General features: G+C 41.6%; 1 protein-coding gene across 1 annotated transcript in view; it reads left to right on the top strand.

The window, feature by feature from the left end:
- Window positions 1-4,219: 4,219 nt before the first annotated feature.
- The window catches only part of KCTD16 (potassium channel tetramerization domain containing 16), a 321,458-nt gene continuing 307,431 nt past the window's right edge, over window positions 4,220-18,246 (top strand). The window contains exons 1-2 of the mRNA XM_061423854.1: window positions 4,220-5,127; window positions 5,492-6,647. Of these exons, the coding sequence (XP_061279838.1) occupies window positions 5,816-6,647 (832 nt within the window). The 5' untranslated portion in view covers window positions 4,220-5,127; window positions 5,492-5,815. The remainder of the gene's footprint in view (window positions 5,128-5,491; window positions 6,648-18,246) is intronic.

Genomic DNA, 18,246 nt, shown 5'->3' on the forward strand with positions numbered 1-18,246 from the left:
ATGGCTGCTTCTACCTCTTTAATGGATACTACTGACATTCACGGAGAAGGCGATGGCACCCCACTCCAGTACTCTTGCCTGGAAAATCCCACGGATGGAGGAGCCTGGTAGGCTGCAGTCCATAGGGTCGCAAAGAGTCGGACACGACCGAGCGACTTCACTTTCACTTTTCACTTTCATGCATTGGAGAAGGAAATGGCAACCCACTCCAGTGTTCTTGCCTGGGGAATCCCAGGGACGGGGGGGGCCTGATGGGCTGCCGTCTACAGGGTCGCACAGAGTCGGACACGACTGAAGCGACTTAGCAGCAGCAGCAGCAACTGACATTCATTAAGCACTCGCCTAGAGCTGGGGAATGTGCTAGGGGTTCAACATGCAGATCATTGTATTTTATCTGCACAGCACACCTGAGAGGCAGTCTTCTTATTATCTCTGTTTTACCCTGGCTCAGAGACATTCAGTCTTCTGTCCGATGTTACACCACCAGTCGGGGAGAGCTGAGACAGAGGTAATGGCTCTGACAGGCCCTCCATCAACAGTAGCTATTAAGATGAGGCTGATAATTCAGGAGTCCTTGGGGCATGTAACACAATGAATGCACAGCATCTTAGCATGAGTAAGTTGATGAGATCAATTCCCTCCCTGATAACACAGTCAGCATAAAAGCTATCTCCCTTTAAGGGAGAGGAAACTTAAGGATGTGTTAGGGGGCGAGGATGTGGGAGGTGATCACATTATTCCAAAATTAAAATTGTCCTTTTGAGAACACACTCTTCAACATTCAGCTCTGGGGGTGTGTGAAAGTGGGGAACAGGAAATAGAAGCTAAGACACGTTCCATCAACTCCACAAGTTACCCATGGTGTGTCTTCATGAGCTGTGGGCTTGAATATTACAAGGAACGGAATGCAACATTCTTCCTCACTCTTTGCTTAAGAGAAATCTGTTGCTGGATGTTCGGCCTTTGCACAGAGTGTGGCATCCCACGGTGCTTCAATGGAGAGCTGCCAGAAGAGAATAATAACACTAGCAGTGTTATCTGCTGACATGAAGGACAGGAATACACTTACAGCCTAGACTTGGCTTCTTGCCTCCTGTTCAGGCACCAAACAGCTGGGATTACTGACAACCTCCCTGAGACACCCTGGGACACACTCGCTTACTTTAGCACTACTTAAATCTCTCTAGATAGTGTATTGCTTTGTTTCCTCCAAGCCAATTATTGCTTTAATCTCACTTCTTATCCTTTGCCTCCCTGAGACTAAAGGAACAAGAAAGAGTACAGATCAGAGGCTATTAACCTGGGTTCTACAAACCCCAATGTGAATAGACTTAGGGCCAACCTCGAACAAAATCCCTGACCTCTCAAAGGGTAAGAGGTCCAGACCCTCTTAATTTCTTGAGGATCCAGGTAGATTAAAAAGCAAATATACCTCAAGAGGGCTGTAAAAACAGTTGTTTATTTTTAACTGTTTATTATACTAAATAAATTTTTTTAGCACAAAACAATATACAGCAATATATGTGTGCAAAGTCTGGGGTACTTAACAGTGTTTATTACAAAATATGAATTCAGAGTGCATTCAGGTGGTATGGTTATAAGGTTAAGGTTGTGTGGTGAATGTTTTATTTATTTATTTTTTTTCAGTCCTCAGAATGTGTCTCTGTGAGTGTGTGTGTAATCTCATTTTACAAAGAAGGTTCAGGGACTTCCCTGGCAGTCCAGTGGTTAAGACTTTGCCTTCCAGTGCTGGCGGTGCAGCTTGGATCAGGGAGCTAAGATTTCCTATGCCCCCTGGCCAAAACCCAAAACATAAGACAGAAACAATATTGCAACAATTTCAGTAAAGACTTTTAAATTGTCCACATTAAAAAAAAAAAGAAAAAAAAGAAAGAAGGTTCATAGTCCAAATGTGAGTATGGCTGGGAATGTGCGTCCCTGGCCACGTGATCTCCCTGCTGCCTTTTTATTCAGCTCTTCCTCAGAGGCTTTGTCCCTGACATTGAATGTGAACTTTTATGTTCATGTATTCATTGCCTGGATTTTCTCCAAGCAGTCCATTCTCCCCCAAATTAAGAACTACTTGTCTCAGAAATAGCCTAACCTGCAAAGAGTCGGACACGACTGAGTAACTGAACTGAACTGAACTGAACTGATGAAGCCCAGACCAATGAAAAGAGCTTCTCATTTCTGAGATACAGAATACTCTTCTTTTAAATTGTGAAAATATTTTAGCCTTGCAATTTAATTTCAAATTAAAAGCGCTTTTAAATGACTTGCTGCGTTTTCAAATGTGTAATAATCTTAAAATTCTTCTTGTTTTCTTTATTTGCCACCTCTCCATTCCTATTCCAGAATCCATAAGGTTAAAAACAGGACACTGACTGTTCTGAATAGGCAGGGGTCTAACCCTCACCTTGCTGTGTGACCCCGTGGAAGTGCTTTCCCTCTTGATACTCAGTTTCTACGTCCAAAGATGAGATGGTGATTCCATTTCACAAGCTCCTTTTAGTTTTAAAAACTATGATTTCTCTTCCCAAATACTTTAAGATCCAATCTCCAAAGCCACTGTCATGGTGTGCTGGCCGACTTGGTTAGACATAAAATAATTTGCTCTTTACTACAACCAAAGGCAGTACTCACTAGCTATGGATTCAGACTTACTTTTCCCCTTAACCCGATGGCAACTAGATGTTTACTTTGTCATCTTGGTGAACAGAGCATTTCTGATAATACTCAAGAACTTTAAAACAAAGATGAAAAAAATCCTGACCTTTGGCCCAAATGGTGCCGTGGTAGAGTCCGCCTGCCAATGCAGGAGACACGAGAGACGCGGTTCGATCCCTGGGTCCGGAAGATTCCCTGGAGTAGTAGGAAATGGCAACCCATTCCAGTATTTTTGCCTGGAAAATTCCATGGACAGAGGAGCCTGGCGGTCTTACAGTCCATGAGTTCCCAGAGAATCGGACACGACTGAACACGCACACGCGTGCGCACACACACACACACACTTACACACAAGTTGCTGGATATAGTCCTGCACTGATAGTTTGAGGACACTAGATGGCGATATGAGTGCATCAAATAACAAGCACATCCAGCATTAAAATCCCAAAGATTGAGGCCAGAGTAGGTTAATACATTAGTTAAAGAAACAAAGTTAAATATAATCAGGTGTTGGAGTGTTAGCTAATACTCTGAATGTGTTCAGTAACCTGATTCTTAGCGAAAGAAAAGAGTGTTAGATTAGAAATTATTTTATGCTACTGCTGAGTCTATCTTCACGCTAATTCTTGGGGCAAGAGCTGGCAATAAACCCATGTATCCCATAAAATGTATCTAATTCACACTTTTCTCTCCATTTTTGGTTTTCATCTTTTAAAAATAGCAGTTGTTTGGAATGGAGTGTGCCCTGTATATATTATTCATAGATGAAGTACTACATTCTCATTAGGAATGTGAGTCCTAAGACATTGGTGTTTGAAAGGGGAAATGGCTGACTTACTGTAAGCTGTTGCCTGGGCCATTATTGACTGGCAGGATCAACTGGAAGCACTTTGTTAGTGGATTAGGTTGCCCTGGAAATGCCTTCCTGAAACTCTAATGATGCACTTAAGGGAACCCTCTGGGACAGGAGTAAAATGTCTCTTTGCAGGCGTGTCTTCCACCAGAGTCCTCTTGGGATGAGATGGGAGGGGGCGGGGGCACATCCAGAGAGAAGCTTCGTAAGGAAACAGACCCAGAAAAAAGTTGCAGGTAACGATGTCTTACGTGGAAGCCAAGATAATGACTTACTGATAGAAACCCTGTTTTTTTCCGAGGGTACCAGTTCTTCCTATAGTCTTGGGAAGGAGCATCAGAAATTCCAGAGAGACTGAAGGTATGGATGTATATATTCATTATTTATTTATTTGCTGGGGTGAGGGTGGCAGAGGAATGGAGAAAAAGGAAAAACAAAAAAACAAAAACAGGAAAGGGCATCTGAGAGAACATGGCTTAGTCCTCTTTGAGGAGAGAAAAACCCACTTTATAGCTTGAACATTGGGGTCATTGAGTATGCTTTTTTTTCTTTTAAGCAAGCTTTAGAGGGGGCAATTTGCCCTTTAGCAGAAATTTAGTGCACATGCAAAGGAATCGTTTGTTGATTTTTAAAAATGAAAAACCGCCGTGTTCATCTGGGTTGAGGGGTTGTTTCTGGGGCATGGTGGTGGCTGTGGAGGTCTAGAGACAGCACGAAAGGGCAAAGCAAAGGCCCTTGGAAACTCCAGACTCCCGGACAGGACCGGGAGGGAAGCGGCTGCGCCGCGCTGCGTCCCCGCCCCGAGCCCGGAGCGCCCGGGGGACTCGCGTGCCCACGGCCGGAGCGCGGCGAACCCCGTGCAGTCCCGGCGACCTGTCACCGAGGCGGACGTGACTCGGAGCTGCCTCCGCTCTCTCCAAGCCATATTCCTTTAAGATGATGTAATAGTCATTTCCCTGGATGGTTTCTTGCCTGCACTGCTGAAACAACAGCATCCGAACTGCACTGGGAACTGTGGAACCACCCAGCTCCTCCACCGGAGAAGCCCGAGCCTGAGCCCCGCGCCGGCATCTCTGCGCCGCGGCGGCCGCCCGCTCCCACCTGGCTGGGAACATGGGAGCCCGCTTGTCCTTGCCGGCAGGTGGGGTGGCTACCTGGGACCCCAGCAGGGAGCATCTGTCTTGCTTCTGGGCTTTCTGAAAAGCTTCTAAGTCCCGGTACCTCTTGCAACTCTCTTTTGTTTTAAGGATTCTTTCCAAAGGTTTGATTTTTTTTTTTTCTTCCTGGAGAAGCTTTGAATATTTTTCTCTGCTTTGCTTCTTCAATCCAACCACCTCTAGTCACAGTTTAACTTTTTTGTGACTTGTTTTAACTTGAGATTGGGAGTGAATATATACATACATATACACAAATATACATTTATATAAATATTTATCTATATAATTATTATTTTCTAAGAGCACATCTCTCTGGCACTTTTCACTGATACCTCTGTATTTTACCTGTTTGGGATTTTGACAAGCTCCAGACTGTGTGTGTGGCTGGGGATTTGGACTGCTTTGCAAATGGGTATTTCTTCACAAGAACTGTTTCCAGCACTCACTGAGGTAAGTTCTAGGGCTTATTGCTTTTCCTCTCCAGCTGGGGAAAGAAAATAAATCTCTTTTTAGAAGTTGAAAATTGCATATTCATTTTTAATGCAGAAATCAAATAGAAATGTTTTTAATACTAAATGCTGGAGACAGAGGGATATAGATAAATATGTAGACACGAAATACCTTGAAAGAAGCTACGATTTAGTTGAAGAATGGCTGAAATCAGTAATTCCAGGGCTGCTTATGTAAAATAATCTCTCCCTCCCTCCCTTTCGGTTTCCCTCCCTCCTTCTACCTCCCTCTCCTCTCTCCAGCAGTCTCTTTTTTTCTGACTCATGCTGTGTTTGAGGAAATAATTTTCTCTCTTTTCCTGCAGACAGACCTCTCAGTAACTGGAGACCTGACCGGCCTTGCCTACTGAGCTTGGGGGAAAACTGGATGCAGATGAGTTGATTATATTCCATGAAGTCATAGCTCACCACCTGCCAGGGTTTAAACTACTTCTGTAGCATCACTTCACCTGTGGACTCTTTCAAATTTTGCTTTGTTGGGGGGAAAAAAAAACTGGGGTAAGAAGAGGTTGTTTTTAACAAGTTATCATCCTCTCCCTCCCTTATAAGTTGCTGCAAAGGATCAGGCTGTGACTCCATTGGGTCGCTCCTTCACATCAAAATAGGAGAAGAAAAAGAAGAAAGGGACCATGGCTCTGAGTGGCAACTGTAGTCGTTATTATTCTCGAGAACAAGGGGCTGCAGTTCCCAACTCCTTCCCCGAGGTCGTGGAGCTGAATGTTGGGGGTCAAGTTTATTTCACTCGCCATTCCACATTAATAAGCATCCCTCATTCCCTCCTGTGGAAAATGTTTTCCCCAAAGAGAGACACAGCTAACGACCTAGCCAAGGACTCCAAAGGAAGGTTTTTCATTGACAGAGATGGATTCTTGTTCCGTTATATTCTGGACTATCTCAGGGACAGGCAGGTGGTCCTGCCTGATCACTTTCCAGAAAGGGGAAGACTGAAAAGAGAAGCTGAGTACTTCCAGCTCCCAGACTTGGTCAAACTCCTGACCCCTGATGAAATCAAGCAAAGCCCAGATGAATTCTGCCACAGTGACTTTGAAGATGCCTCCCAAGGAAGTGACACGAGAATCTGCCCCCCTTCCTCGCTGCTCCCTGCTGACCGCAAGTGGGGCTTTATTACTGTGGGTTACAGGGGGTCCTGCACCATGGGCAGAGAGGGGCAGGCAGATGCCAAGTTTCGGAGAGTTCCCCGGATTTTGGTTTGTGGAAGGATTTCCTTGGCGAAGGAGGTCTTTGGAGAGACTTTGAATGAGAGCAGAGACCCTGACCGAGCCCCAGAAAGATACACATCCAGATTTTATCTCAAATTCAGGCATCTGGAAAGGGCTTTTGATATGTTGTCAGAATGTGGATTCCACATGGTGGCCTGTAACTCCTCAGTAACAGCATCTTTCGTCAACCAGTATACAGATGACAAGATCTGGTCAAGCTACACTGAGTACGTCTTCTACCGTAAGTACAGAGCGTTCTTGTTGTTTTTCATGTGTATGGATTTGTTTAACAGATATATATGTATATATGGTCTGCACGTTCAGTCTACGTCTAAGGAACGTGTTGTTGTTTAAATGCTGTTTGGGGATTTTTATTTTATTTTTTTAACTCTTGAGGTATAGCTAGGGGTTATAATCAGCTTTCATGTTTTACCTAAGGTAACTTTTGTTTTCCCAATCAACTCACAGAATATTTAAAGGCCTCAAAAATCACAGTATACAAATGATATTGGTATAGGTAATATGTGGAATGAAAATAGACATGTGTGTCTGTCGGATATTGAACTGTGAAGATAAGGCAATGATGAGAACTTGGCTGTTGGGTCATGGGAGTTCAGTAGACTCAGAGTGGCTGAAGTGCTGCTGACTGTTGTCTTATCTGAACTTTGGGGTCTATTAAGCTGGTTTCTGAAGACAGCTTTCATCAGGAATGTTGAAAGCAAAATGGATGTTGCACTGAATGACGTGATCTTGGCTAGATGGCAGTACAGACTGATGAAAGACCCCTTCCCCCCGACCCCAAGTCTGAAATTTGCCTGCCTAGGCTTTCACGAATTTGTGATTTGATTCCTTAGCAATTTGTACTGAGATTTGAGTTGCACTGCAGACTTAATTAAGCCGAGCTGCATTTAGGATTCACCCAAAAGGAATGAATCCTTGAGAATTGTCAATCACACACAGTCAGCTTCAGACAACTGAGGTGGTATAATCACTGGCATAAAAGGAAACCAGAAGAGAAAAAAAGAAAGGAAACAATTGCACTGAAGTCTTTATAGTAAGAGTTTCTTAGAGTCAGTCCAGTTGTTTAAATGACAATTTACTGTACAGAATGCCTTCTTTTAAGAATTACTCTAAATTAACCATAAGCCATTGATCTCTGGGAGGAAAGCAATTAGTCTGTAAAGTTCAGTGCTTGATGAACTGCTGATTTTCAACAGGTCTGGGAGCTGGGTGAAGTGAATTCCATGAGAAATATGTTTCCAGTTTTTCTCTATTCTTATTTTAAGGCAAATCCATAAATTTTGAGGATTAAAATATCTAAATGTCTCTGTACATTCAGGTGTGACTGAATCTGTTGGACTGAGTTTTGCCTACAGTTGTCTTTATTCCTTTGGAGATGATGTTGGGAGCCTTGGTGACAAGGCCTGTGGGAAGCCAAGTTGCTCTGTACTGGGTTATCACAGATTTGGTTTTTAGAAGTGAAAACACATAGATTGTATAGAAAGAACAGCCTGCGGAGAAAAGAATCAGCTAGCAGTTCAGTTGCATTCTGATGTTCTGTAACAAGCATTATTTGGTTCAATACCCCTATCTATGGCTTTTATCTATAATCTATACCTTCCTCTGTGTTGGGGCTTAGTGGCCAGATTCTGCTTTCTTTCTTCTGGTGAGTTTTCCATTAGCGTAGAGATAAAGCTTTAGCTTTTTAGCTTTCTATAAAGGAATATGACATTATCTGTGATTCTGTAGAACAGACATCTTCTAACTTGGAAAAAAAAATGCATCGTTGAATTTAAATCTGGTTTGTGATATTTACCTTGTTCCCCAATTTCTAATATTTGAAAATGGCCTCTTAGGAAACTTTAGTCAAACAGAAGAAAACATATCAGTCATACCCCCTCAAAAAGACCACACTTGATTCCAATCACTTGCTCATCTAAATGAGACTTAGAGCCTGAGTTGTCTGCTAGCTCAGTGACATTTCTGTGTTTATCAAGGCCTCATCTGTATAATAGTAAGCCCTCTGTAGATTGCTCCAGACAGACTCTGTTCTCTAATCATATGATCACTTCTTTTTTTTGTTGGATTGCTGAGAGGATGCCAAGGAGCAGGTGGCTCAGACTAGCACAAATATGCAACACCTTCATATTGCACAGCACATATACTGCATATGATATACTTGCTCTTTGTACCCAACAACCAGAGCTAAGTGTTAACTCTTCCTCAGTCTCAGGATCAATAAAGCTGACAGCTGGCTTTCTAGGGTGCATGACAGCTTCCGTGCAGCTGCTTAGCCATAATTATTTAATTAGAAGCTGCCAACTGTGCCTCTATAAGCATTAATTCATCAAGCTGTTGTGCTTGGGTTAATGGGCCAAAACTCTGGGAGGTGCTCTAAAGCAGGGAATTGCCTGTATGCAAAGATGCCCCAAGCCCTGCCAATTGACCAATCGCCAACCCTGAGCCACTGCATGCATTGCAGAGGGCATGGAGCCCAGAAACCACCACCTGCCTGCCATCCAGGTTTTGAAGGGCAGTGGTCTGAAGAGCAGTATGTGTCTCAGGGAGCACTTCCCCCATTTTTTAAAAAAAACAGCCAACCAACAGCAAAGTTGTTCCTTATAGGGGATCCCAACTTCCTCCTAGGTTATAAAAATATCTGTAGATAAAGATATAGACATGTGGTGACAAACTTCCTAGTTCCAAGGAATGAACTCCAAGAAATCAGACTCTTCTAATAACCAAGGGATAATGCAGAATCACTTTGCTTGGATCCATATCACAGTAAAAATGAACAGCAAGAAATTAATACATTGTATATGGTGGTTGACAGTCATGGGGAGAGACCCCTTCTTCCTCTGTGTGCTTAATTTTCTTCTAGATTTTCCAGGGAGATCTGTCAGTTATTAACAGGTTAGATTCTTGCCTCATTCAGTCTTCATGTAGACCTAGAATTGATGATCAATATCAAGTAGTTTTGACTGTTTAATATAAAACTAGAAAAAAAGTCAACAGGTGTTTGTGTGTGTTCAACAGGGTGGCAAGAAATGTGTTTGTTTACACTGCTTATACACCAAAATACAATATGTGAGATACTATGGATTGTGATTCACTTAGCAGCAAGCAAGAAAATGTGAGTGGTATAAGAACATAGAAATGTCTGTCCTAGGATTGCCTCACAAAGTATTTTAGTTGTTTTAATTTAAAACAACAAGAAGGTATTTTCCCCTCTTTCTCATCCAACTAGGTAAACAATTACCTCTGTTTTCTTTCCAAGTATTGTATGGAAGGCAATATCATAAACATCAGAGGATGACGTCTTGACTCACCTCCAGATGGAATGAGTTAAGTAATTTGGAAGACAAGTCCTGATATTGAATCAATAGCCATTCACACCACTTAGGAACAAAATCACAGGTGTATGGAAGTAAATGAACCTCTTATTTAGAGCCCTCTTCCAATGCCCTAGTGAGAGGGAAAGTTGTTCTTCATTGGAGAAGATTATGTACATTTCCTTAATCTTATTCCTATGAGTGAGTTACTTTAGACAAATTCCTGAAAGCATTCAGATTCAAAGGCATTTGCCTCTAATAGAATTGCATCCAAAAACATAAACCGAGTTCTGTGAATCATAGATAGAGACATCGATTCATTGCCTTTTCAATAGATTACTACTTGGAAGTGCATTTTAATCTTTTTTCTCTTTACTTGGTTTCCTTACATTCAAAAACTTGTTTCTACCAAAGTTTCTAAATTGCTTTGTATACATAGTATATATCTTCAGGGTGGTTGATTGAGATGGGGGTGTTTGAGAAAAGTAGATTAGGAAATGATTTCTTACTTAGAATTCTGCATGACCTTGTATTAGGAAGAAATGGTGGTTCTAGCCATTGTGAGTAACTTACCCAGTGTTGATTTTAAAACTTGTAAAAGGGTGAGTTTTTAAAGGAAAACAGGCAGTAAAGCATCTATCTTGAAATAATTCTAGCTTTCTTTTTCCTTGTTCCTTGAAAGTTACCAGTGATAGCTTCAATTTTTATTGTCCATAGAAATATGATGTTGGCACATTCAAAATGAAGACACAGAACAGCAAAGTCCAAACCATGAAGGTCTGGTGTTTACCTACCTGTCCTCTTTCTGTGATGTTTTTCTGTCTTTTCCATCTTAGATGCTCCTCTTTCCTCATTCTTTAGTCATTCCTGCTTTCAAGTTCTTTCTCTTTATGCCACAATCAAGATGTCAGTAAAGTTCTGTCCTGTCATGATATTTACAATATTTTCAAGGCATGGTGTACTTTTTTCAGAGGTTTTTGTCCATAAGAAACCTTTTAACAGCTGTTGATCAGGTGACTTTGTATCCCAAAGGGAGTGTTCTTAAGGCCTGTGCCTTCTTATTTTACAATTTATAATTTAAATATATAACATAATCTAAGTATAAGGCTTCATCATGAAGTCAGCCTAGACCTTGCTTGGGGAGATATTGGCTGGTGATGATAAAGGACAGGGGCAGTGGGTATCGTTTTTTTCTTGTCTCTTTAAGATGCTGTTCTCTGACTATTGGGCTCAATGTAATAGTACTGTAAACATGTTAGTTGTTGTTCAGTCACTAAGTCATGTCTGATTCTTTGAGACTCCATGGACTTCCCTGTCCTTCACTATCTCCTGAAGTTTTCTCAGACTCATGTCCGTTGAGTTGGTGATGCCATCCAATCATCTCATTCTCTGTCGACCCCTTCTTCTGCATAGTAAAATATGTCATTTGTCTTCACTTTCATGCTAAACGGGATATATTACCTGAGCCTGATTCCTTGTAAGAGATGATTTGAGTAGTTTCTTCCTAAGTCTCTGGCCTCCCTGAATGAATTTGGCAGCAAGAGAAATGTCAGTATGTGAGAAAAAAGGGGGAGAACTCTGTGATTGCCCCCAAGTCCCTTGATATGTTAAAACATATATATGTGTGTGTGTGTGTGTATGGTTAGAAAGAGAAGACCAAATGATTCTGACAGCCTGAAGAGATTTGGATCTTATCAGAGGAATTATAAACAGAGAAAATGCCACTGAGCTCCATTTGGAACACCTCCAAGCACAAACCATGGAGAGGGGTGACTGGACAGAGGAGAGAGTGCCGGTTCCATGCCGAGAAACAGTTCTTCTGAAAGCAGAGGTGATGTTCAATCTCTGCATCACAGCTGACTGTTGCTCTTTTCTTTGGTCTTTGCTCTAGCTTTCCTCAAATCCTGCATTTCTTGGCAAGTCAGCTAAAACATTTCAGTATGGAAATTTTCAAACACCCAAATGTAGAAACACCCAGCTCCAAAACTTACAGTGATTATTACCAGACTAATCTTGTTTCATATATATCCCTACCTACTTTCTCTTCTGTTTGCACTGGATTATTTTGAAACAAATTTCAGGTATTAATCATTTCACTCATCCATTAAAAACTATATGTTTCTAAACTAAAATTAATTTTAAAATGCATCACAGTAACATTATCACATACAAAACAAATAGTACTTTGATATCTTCTGATATCTAGTTGGTATACAAACTTTGATTCTCTCACAGTATTTTTTTTAAAGTTGTCTTGCTTGAATCAAGAGTCAAATGAGGTACGTCCATTATCTTTTAAAAATTTATTTATTCTTGGATATGCTGGGTCTCTGTGTCTGTGCATGGGCTTCTCTCTAGTTGTGGTGTTTGGGCTTCTCATTGCAATGGCTTCTCTTGTTGCAGAGCACGACTCTAGGCATGGGGACTTCAGTAATTGTGGCTCATGGGCTTAGTTGTTTCGAGGCATGTAGAGTCTTCCGAGAAGAGGGGATCGAACCTGTGTCCCCTGCACTGGCAGCTGGATTCTTATCCTCCATATTATCTTTTATTGCTATCTATAAAAGAAAAAGAATATTGCATATGACATTACCACAAAGTGGCAAAAATCTTAAATCTTTTTATTTCTCCCTTCCTTCCTCCTATCCCCCTTCACACTTTTTCTCTCTCTCCTTTCTTTCTTTCTTTTTTTCTTCCAGTTTATTTGTTTGAAGAAACCAAGCTATTTGTCATGTCAAATGTCTGGCACTCTGGGTTTTGCTCATCCATCTCTATGATCTCTGTGATGTCAGTAACACATTTTTTCTTACCCCTGCATTTTCTGTAATTTGTTAGAGCTAAACACCAGATTCTAAGGCGTGGCCAGATTCAAGTTCAGAATTTCTTGCAAGAAATCTTCACAAGTGTTGGAAAGCCCATTTTTATTTATTTAGGATCTTGATTTCTTTTTTAATTTATTTTTTAAAAATTAATTTATTTATTTCAATTGGAAGCTAATTACTTTACAACCTTTCGGTGGTTTTTGCCATACATTGACATGAATCAGCCATGTGTGCACATGTGTCCCCCTATTCTGAAACCCCTTGCCACCTCCCTCCCCACCCCATCTCTCTGGGTTGTCCCAGAGCACTGGCTTTGTGTGCCCTGCTTCATGCATCGAACTTGCACTGGTCTTCTTGTTTACATATGGTAATATATATGTTTCAGTGCTATTCTCTCAAATCATCCCACCCTCGCTGCTCCTACACAGTCCAAAATTCTGTTCTTTACATCTGTGTCTTTTTACTGTCTTGCATATAGGATCACTGCTACCATTTTTCTGAATTCCATGTATATGTGTCAATATGCTATATTGGTGTTTCTCTTTCTGACTTATTTCACTTTGTATAATAGCATCCATCTCATTAGAACTGACTCAAATGTGTTCTTTTTTATAGCTGAGTAATATTCTATTCTGTATATGTACCACAACTTCCTTATCCATTCGTCTGCCAACTGACGTCTAGGTTGCTTCCATGTCTTAGCTGTTGTAAACAGTGCTGCAGTGAACATCGGGGTACATGTGTCTCTTTCAATTCTGGTTTCCTTGGTGTGTATGCCCAGCAGTGGTTTGCTGAGTTGTATGGCAGTTCTGTTTCCAGTTTTTAAAGGAATCTCCACCCTGTACTAGTTTGCATTCCCACCAACAGTGTACAAGAGTTCCTTTTTCTCCAAAACCTCTCCAGCATTTATTGTTTGTAGACTTTTTGATGGCAGCCATTCTGACCGGCGTGAGATGGTACCTCATTGTGGTTTTGATTTCATTTTCTCTGATAATGAGTGATGTTGAGCATCTTTTCATGTGTTTTTTTAGCCATCTGTATATATTCTTTGGAGAAATGTCTGTTTAGTTCTTTGGCCCACTTTTTGATTGGATCGTTTGTTTTTCTGGTATTGAGCTGCATGAGCTGCTTGTATATTTTGGAGATTAATTCTTTGTTGGTTGTTTCGTTTGTTGGCAAGTCCATTTTTAATTTGCTTTGGCAGATTGAAATGCTATATGTTTTGGATGCAAGGAAAGGACACCTTCTTATTGTTAGTTTTTTCATAATTGTCATATAGGCAAATAACAATTGGAACCTATTCTCTCCATTGTTCAAGTTGATTCTGATGATATAGCAGGCCTGTGTTTTCCTTTCTAGTCATCCAAGAACTGCCTGTGCTGTGCTTAGTCGCTCAGTCACGTCAGACTCTTTGCAACCCCATAGACTGTAACCCACCAGGCTCCTCCATCCCTGGGGATTCTCAAGGCAAGAATACTGGAGTGGGTTGACATGACCTCTTCCAGGGGATCTTCCCAACCCAGGGATCAAACCCAGGTGTCTTGTATTACAGGTAGATTCTTTACCATCTGAGCCACTAGGGAAGCCCTAGAACTGCTTAGTATTCCATTGCTGTTCTTGTCACTAGGCTGAGTTACCATCAGGGATGCAGTGAACCTACCAAGAAGGCTCCTGTTGACTGGGAAAGAGAATCATTTTTAGAATAGCCAGGGAAAGTTTGCCTACTGGCTATTCTAATTTTGCATTCTTGGATTTGCTCAACTGTGTGGAAACTCCACTGAACTTATATACGTTTCCCAAACCTCTCCGTGTGTTCCTTATCTCAGTAAATTGTTTCATCAGTTGCCCAGTTCCCCAGGGAAGAATAAAGCCTGAGTGGCTCTTCTTTCTCCCTTACCAGTTCTCCAAACTCCAATTTCTATTGGTTCTTTTCTGTCATCCACCTCAAATCCATCCATTTCTACCCATTTCCACTGATGCTACGCTGGCCCAGGCCACCGGTACATGCCACTGCTTTTCTAGACTATTACAAAGAAAATGCAATTGTCCTTCCCATCCACGTCTGGTGTGATCCCCTTTGGGTCTCTTCTTCCTGCTGCAGATATGGTGAGATGTCTAACGTGTGAGTCTGACCATGTCACTCCCTAATATGAATCACAGCTGTTCGTGACATGACTTCTGCTTCTGTCCCTTGCCTTTTCTGTTGCCCTCCCATCCCTTGCATTTTTAACCTCAGATCCTGAATGCTGTTATACACTTGCTTCTTCAGTTTTGTACGTAATGTTCCCTTTGCCTGGAACTATGCCTCCACCTGCTTTGATTAAATACTTCAGGTCCCAAATCTATAGGTTCCTTTTATGGGAAGCTTTTCAAGCCCACCACATTTAGATTAGGTACCTCTTATATTTGCTCCAAAGGACCCTATTTTCTTTTACCATGACACAAATAATGCTGCATTATACCTGCTTATTTAACTGTTTCTGTAACATTGGATAGTAAGTTCTGTGAAGGTAGGAACTGTCAGTCACATTCCTTGTGATACATCTGGCCAAAAACCTCAAAAACTGTAGGCCCTTCATAAATATTTCTCAAAGAAGGAAACCAAACGCCCATTGCACATCCCTTGGAGGAGGGCACAGCAACCTACTCCAGTATTCATGCCTGGAGAATCCCATGGACAGAGGAGCCTGGTAGGCTACAGTCCACTTGGTCGCCAATTCAGATACTACTGAAGTGACTGAGCACACACTTATATATATATATATATATATATATATATATATATACAAATATAAATAGATTAGGTATGTATCTATTACGTAATAGATACATATAAATATAAATATATATATAATATGTATATTTTATTGCCTTTACAATGTTGTGTTAGTTTCTGCTGTACAACAGCATGAATCAGCCGTAAGTATACATATATCCCCTCCCTCTTGAGCCTCCCTCCCACCCACCCCTCCCTCATCCCACCCCTTCCCCAGCCCACCCCTTTAGGTCATCACAGAGCAGACTTTTATGGTCATACATGCCACTGTCTTGAATCTACCATTACATCATCTCTTAAAGAAGAACTGGAGAGCAGTGATGGTGTGCTTGTTCTGGTGTGATTAGTAGTAATGATGGCATTTCCTGACTTGCCCTGAGTCCTAAGGGCAGGGCATCTTGCAGGGAGAATTCCATTTTGTATGTAAAGTGCTTAGCCTAGCTCTTAGCACCTGCACAGACATTCTAGCTCCAGGAAACTGAGAAAAACACTTACCAGCAGCGAAGTCTCCTGTGGTTTCCTTTTAGTTGATGCACCCAAGCAGGAGCAAATTGAAGCTGGGGTGGAGCCAGGGTTTAAGGAACAACCCAAGGAGAGACTTGGGATTCAGAAAAGTGCTGCAAAATTGAGAGGCATCTGCTAGAATGCAAAGTGTGCTGTGAGGATGACTAGCTGGCCTTCTTAATCTTCTTACTGCCAAGGGATTCTACTTCCTCCCTTCCTCCATTCTTAGCTCCTTAGTGATCAGAGGCAGAGGCAACGTGAAATGGTGGTTGAGAGCCTTGGTGTGGGAGCCCAGACTGAGTTTGAATCCCTACTTGTTTGATCGCTGGCAAATCACTTGACTTTGTGCTTTCGTTTCCTCACCTGGAAAATGGAGATGGTAACAGTGGTACTTGCCTCAGTGTGGTTACAAGAATTGAATGGGTTGCTATATAGAAAGTGCTGATGACAGCTCCTGTCACCCAGGCAATGCTAAGGAAATGTTAGTAAGTAATTTCAAGGACCTCTGAGAATGACAAAATACAGGTCCTTCCTGTAAATAACTCACCTGATTCTTTTTAATAGTCTTCCTGGATACTCTGTCCAGTCTGTTGATTCTATGCATGTTAAAAAAAAAAAAGAAAGAAAAAACAAACAAAAGCATCTAGAAGTGACTTTTAAAGAGGAAATTCAAGCTACTGATTTTAATTGAACCTGAATAAACATAAAAATAAACTCTTCAAAAAGCTTCCAATTCCAGTAACTCTTTTCTTCCCTTTGCTATTCCATAATGCAAGTCATTAATAATGGCTTTTCTCCCCACCTTATTTTCAATGTGTGGTTTTTCAGAATCTAGGAGAATATATAGAATTTAAAATTAAGAATATAATTTAAATTATATATTCAATCATTGAAGGATTAGAATAACCTTTTAGGAATCTCAGCCTAGAGAGAATTTTCCTTCACGGTGATAGAAAATGGTTACTGAGTAATGTCCCTGACAATAAGATCATTTAAATTGCTCCAGAAGTGGAAACAAGACATTTGCTTCACACCGAGTAGCTGTGCTGTGTGACTTTGAAAGGAAATAAAGAGTGGGAGATCATGAAGGACAGAGGAACCTGGCGTGCTGCAGTCCACGGGTTGCAGAGTCAGACACGACTTAGGTACTGAACAATAACAAGAGTACTCTGGAGTCTGCTAGTGTGACCCATTCAAAAACTGCCCCATGTGAAGAAACTCATACTTTTCTGCTTGTATTCACCAATTCCATTCTGAAGCAGAAAGTTCTGATAATTTCCACACCCCCATTTGTGTGTGTGTGCCAAGCCACTTCAGTTGTGTCCGACTCTTTGAGACCCCATGGACTGTGGCCCTCCAGGCTCCTCTGTCCATGGGATTCTCCAGGCAAGAATACTGTAGTAGGTTGCCATTTCCTTCTCCAGGGGATCTTCCTGCCCCAGGAATTGAACCTGCATCTCTTACATCTCCTGCATTGGCAGATGGGTTCTTTTACCACTAGTGCCACCTAGGAAGCCCCAGTTACCCATCCCCATTTACAGCAACTTTTTATTCTGAGTGTATCTGATATAATGTGATTGTGAACTACTTACATGGGTGAAAATAGGAGGCAACCCATTCTTTATATATAACCTGGTGCACGTCTGGTAGCTCAGATCTGCCTGAGATGCAGGAGACCTGGGCTCATTCCCTGGGTTGGGAATATCCCCTGGAGAAGGGAATGGCAACCCACTCCAGTATTCTTGCCTGGAGAATTCCACGGACAAAGGAGCCTGGCAGGCTAGTTTTTTGTTCATGGGGTCACGAAAAGTTTTATACGACTGAGCGACTAACACTTTCACACTTACGAGACTTTTGGGCTGCTGAATATTGTGTTTTAGACAATATTGTGAACTGTGGATTGACACTGCTAGGCTGTTACATAGAGAAAAGGAGAGCCAGGTTCCAGTAATGGTGATTTTTCTGTAAAGGGAGCCATGGAACAGCAGATAAATTCTAGTGATGGGGATTGGGGAAATGGGGCATATGACTGTTAGAGTGTGGCAGAGGCATAAAATCAAAGCCAAGGGAATACTCTAGACTTGAGGAAATATTGCAGAGCCCTTGACGGAAAAAGAGCTGACCAACAATGAGAAGCACATCGAGCACTGGTCAGGCATTATGGCTCAATTTCTTACAGGGTTAAGCATTCAGTAATGTCAGGTGGAGAAATTTTCCTATGGGCCCGTACTTGCAAATGTACAGTGAAGTGCAAATGGAAAATAGGATTCCCTTTGCACTAGTTTGTTTTTTAGCCAACTAGGTGAAATATCTTTTTCTTTAAACAGAGGGATGCCTGTGTGAAGGTGTACATCTTGTCAAGCTGCAATGAAATGGCATGATGTTCATCCCTATTTGCATAAAAAAGCA

This window comes from Bos javanicus, chromosome 7 (genome assembly GCF_032452875.1).
Source record: "Bos javanicus breed banteng chromosome 7, ARS-OSU_banteng_1.0, whole genome shotgun sequence".
Taxonomy (NCBI): Eukaryota; Metazoa; Chordata; class Mammalia; order Artiodactyla; family Bovidae; genus Bos; species Bos javanicus.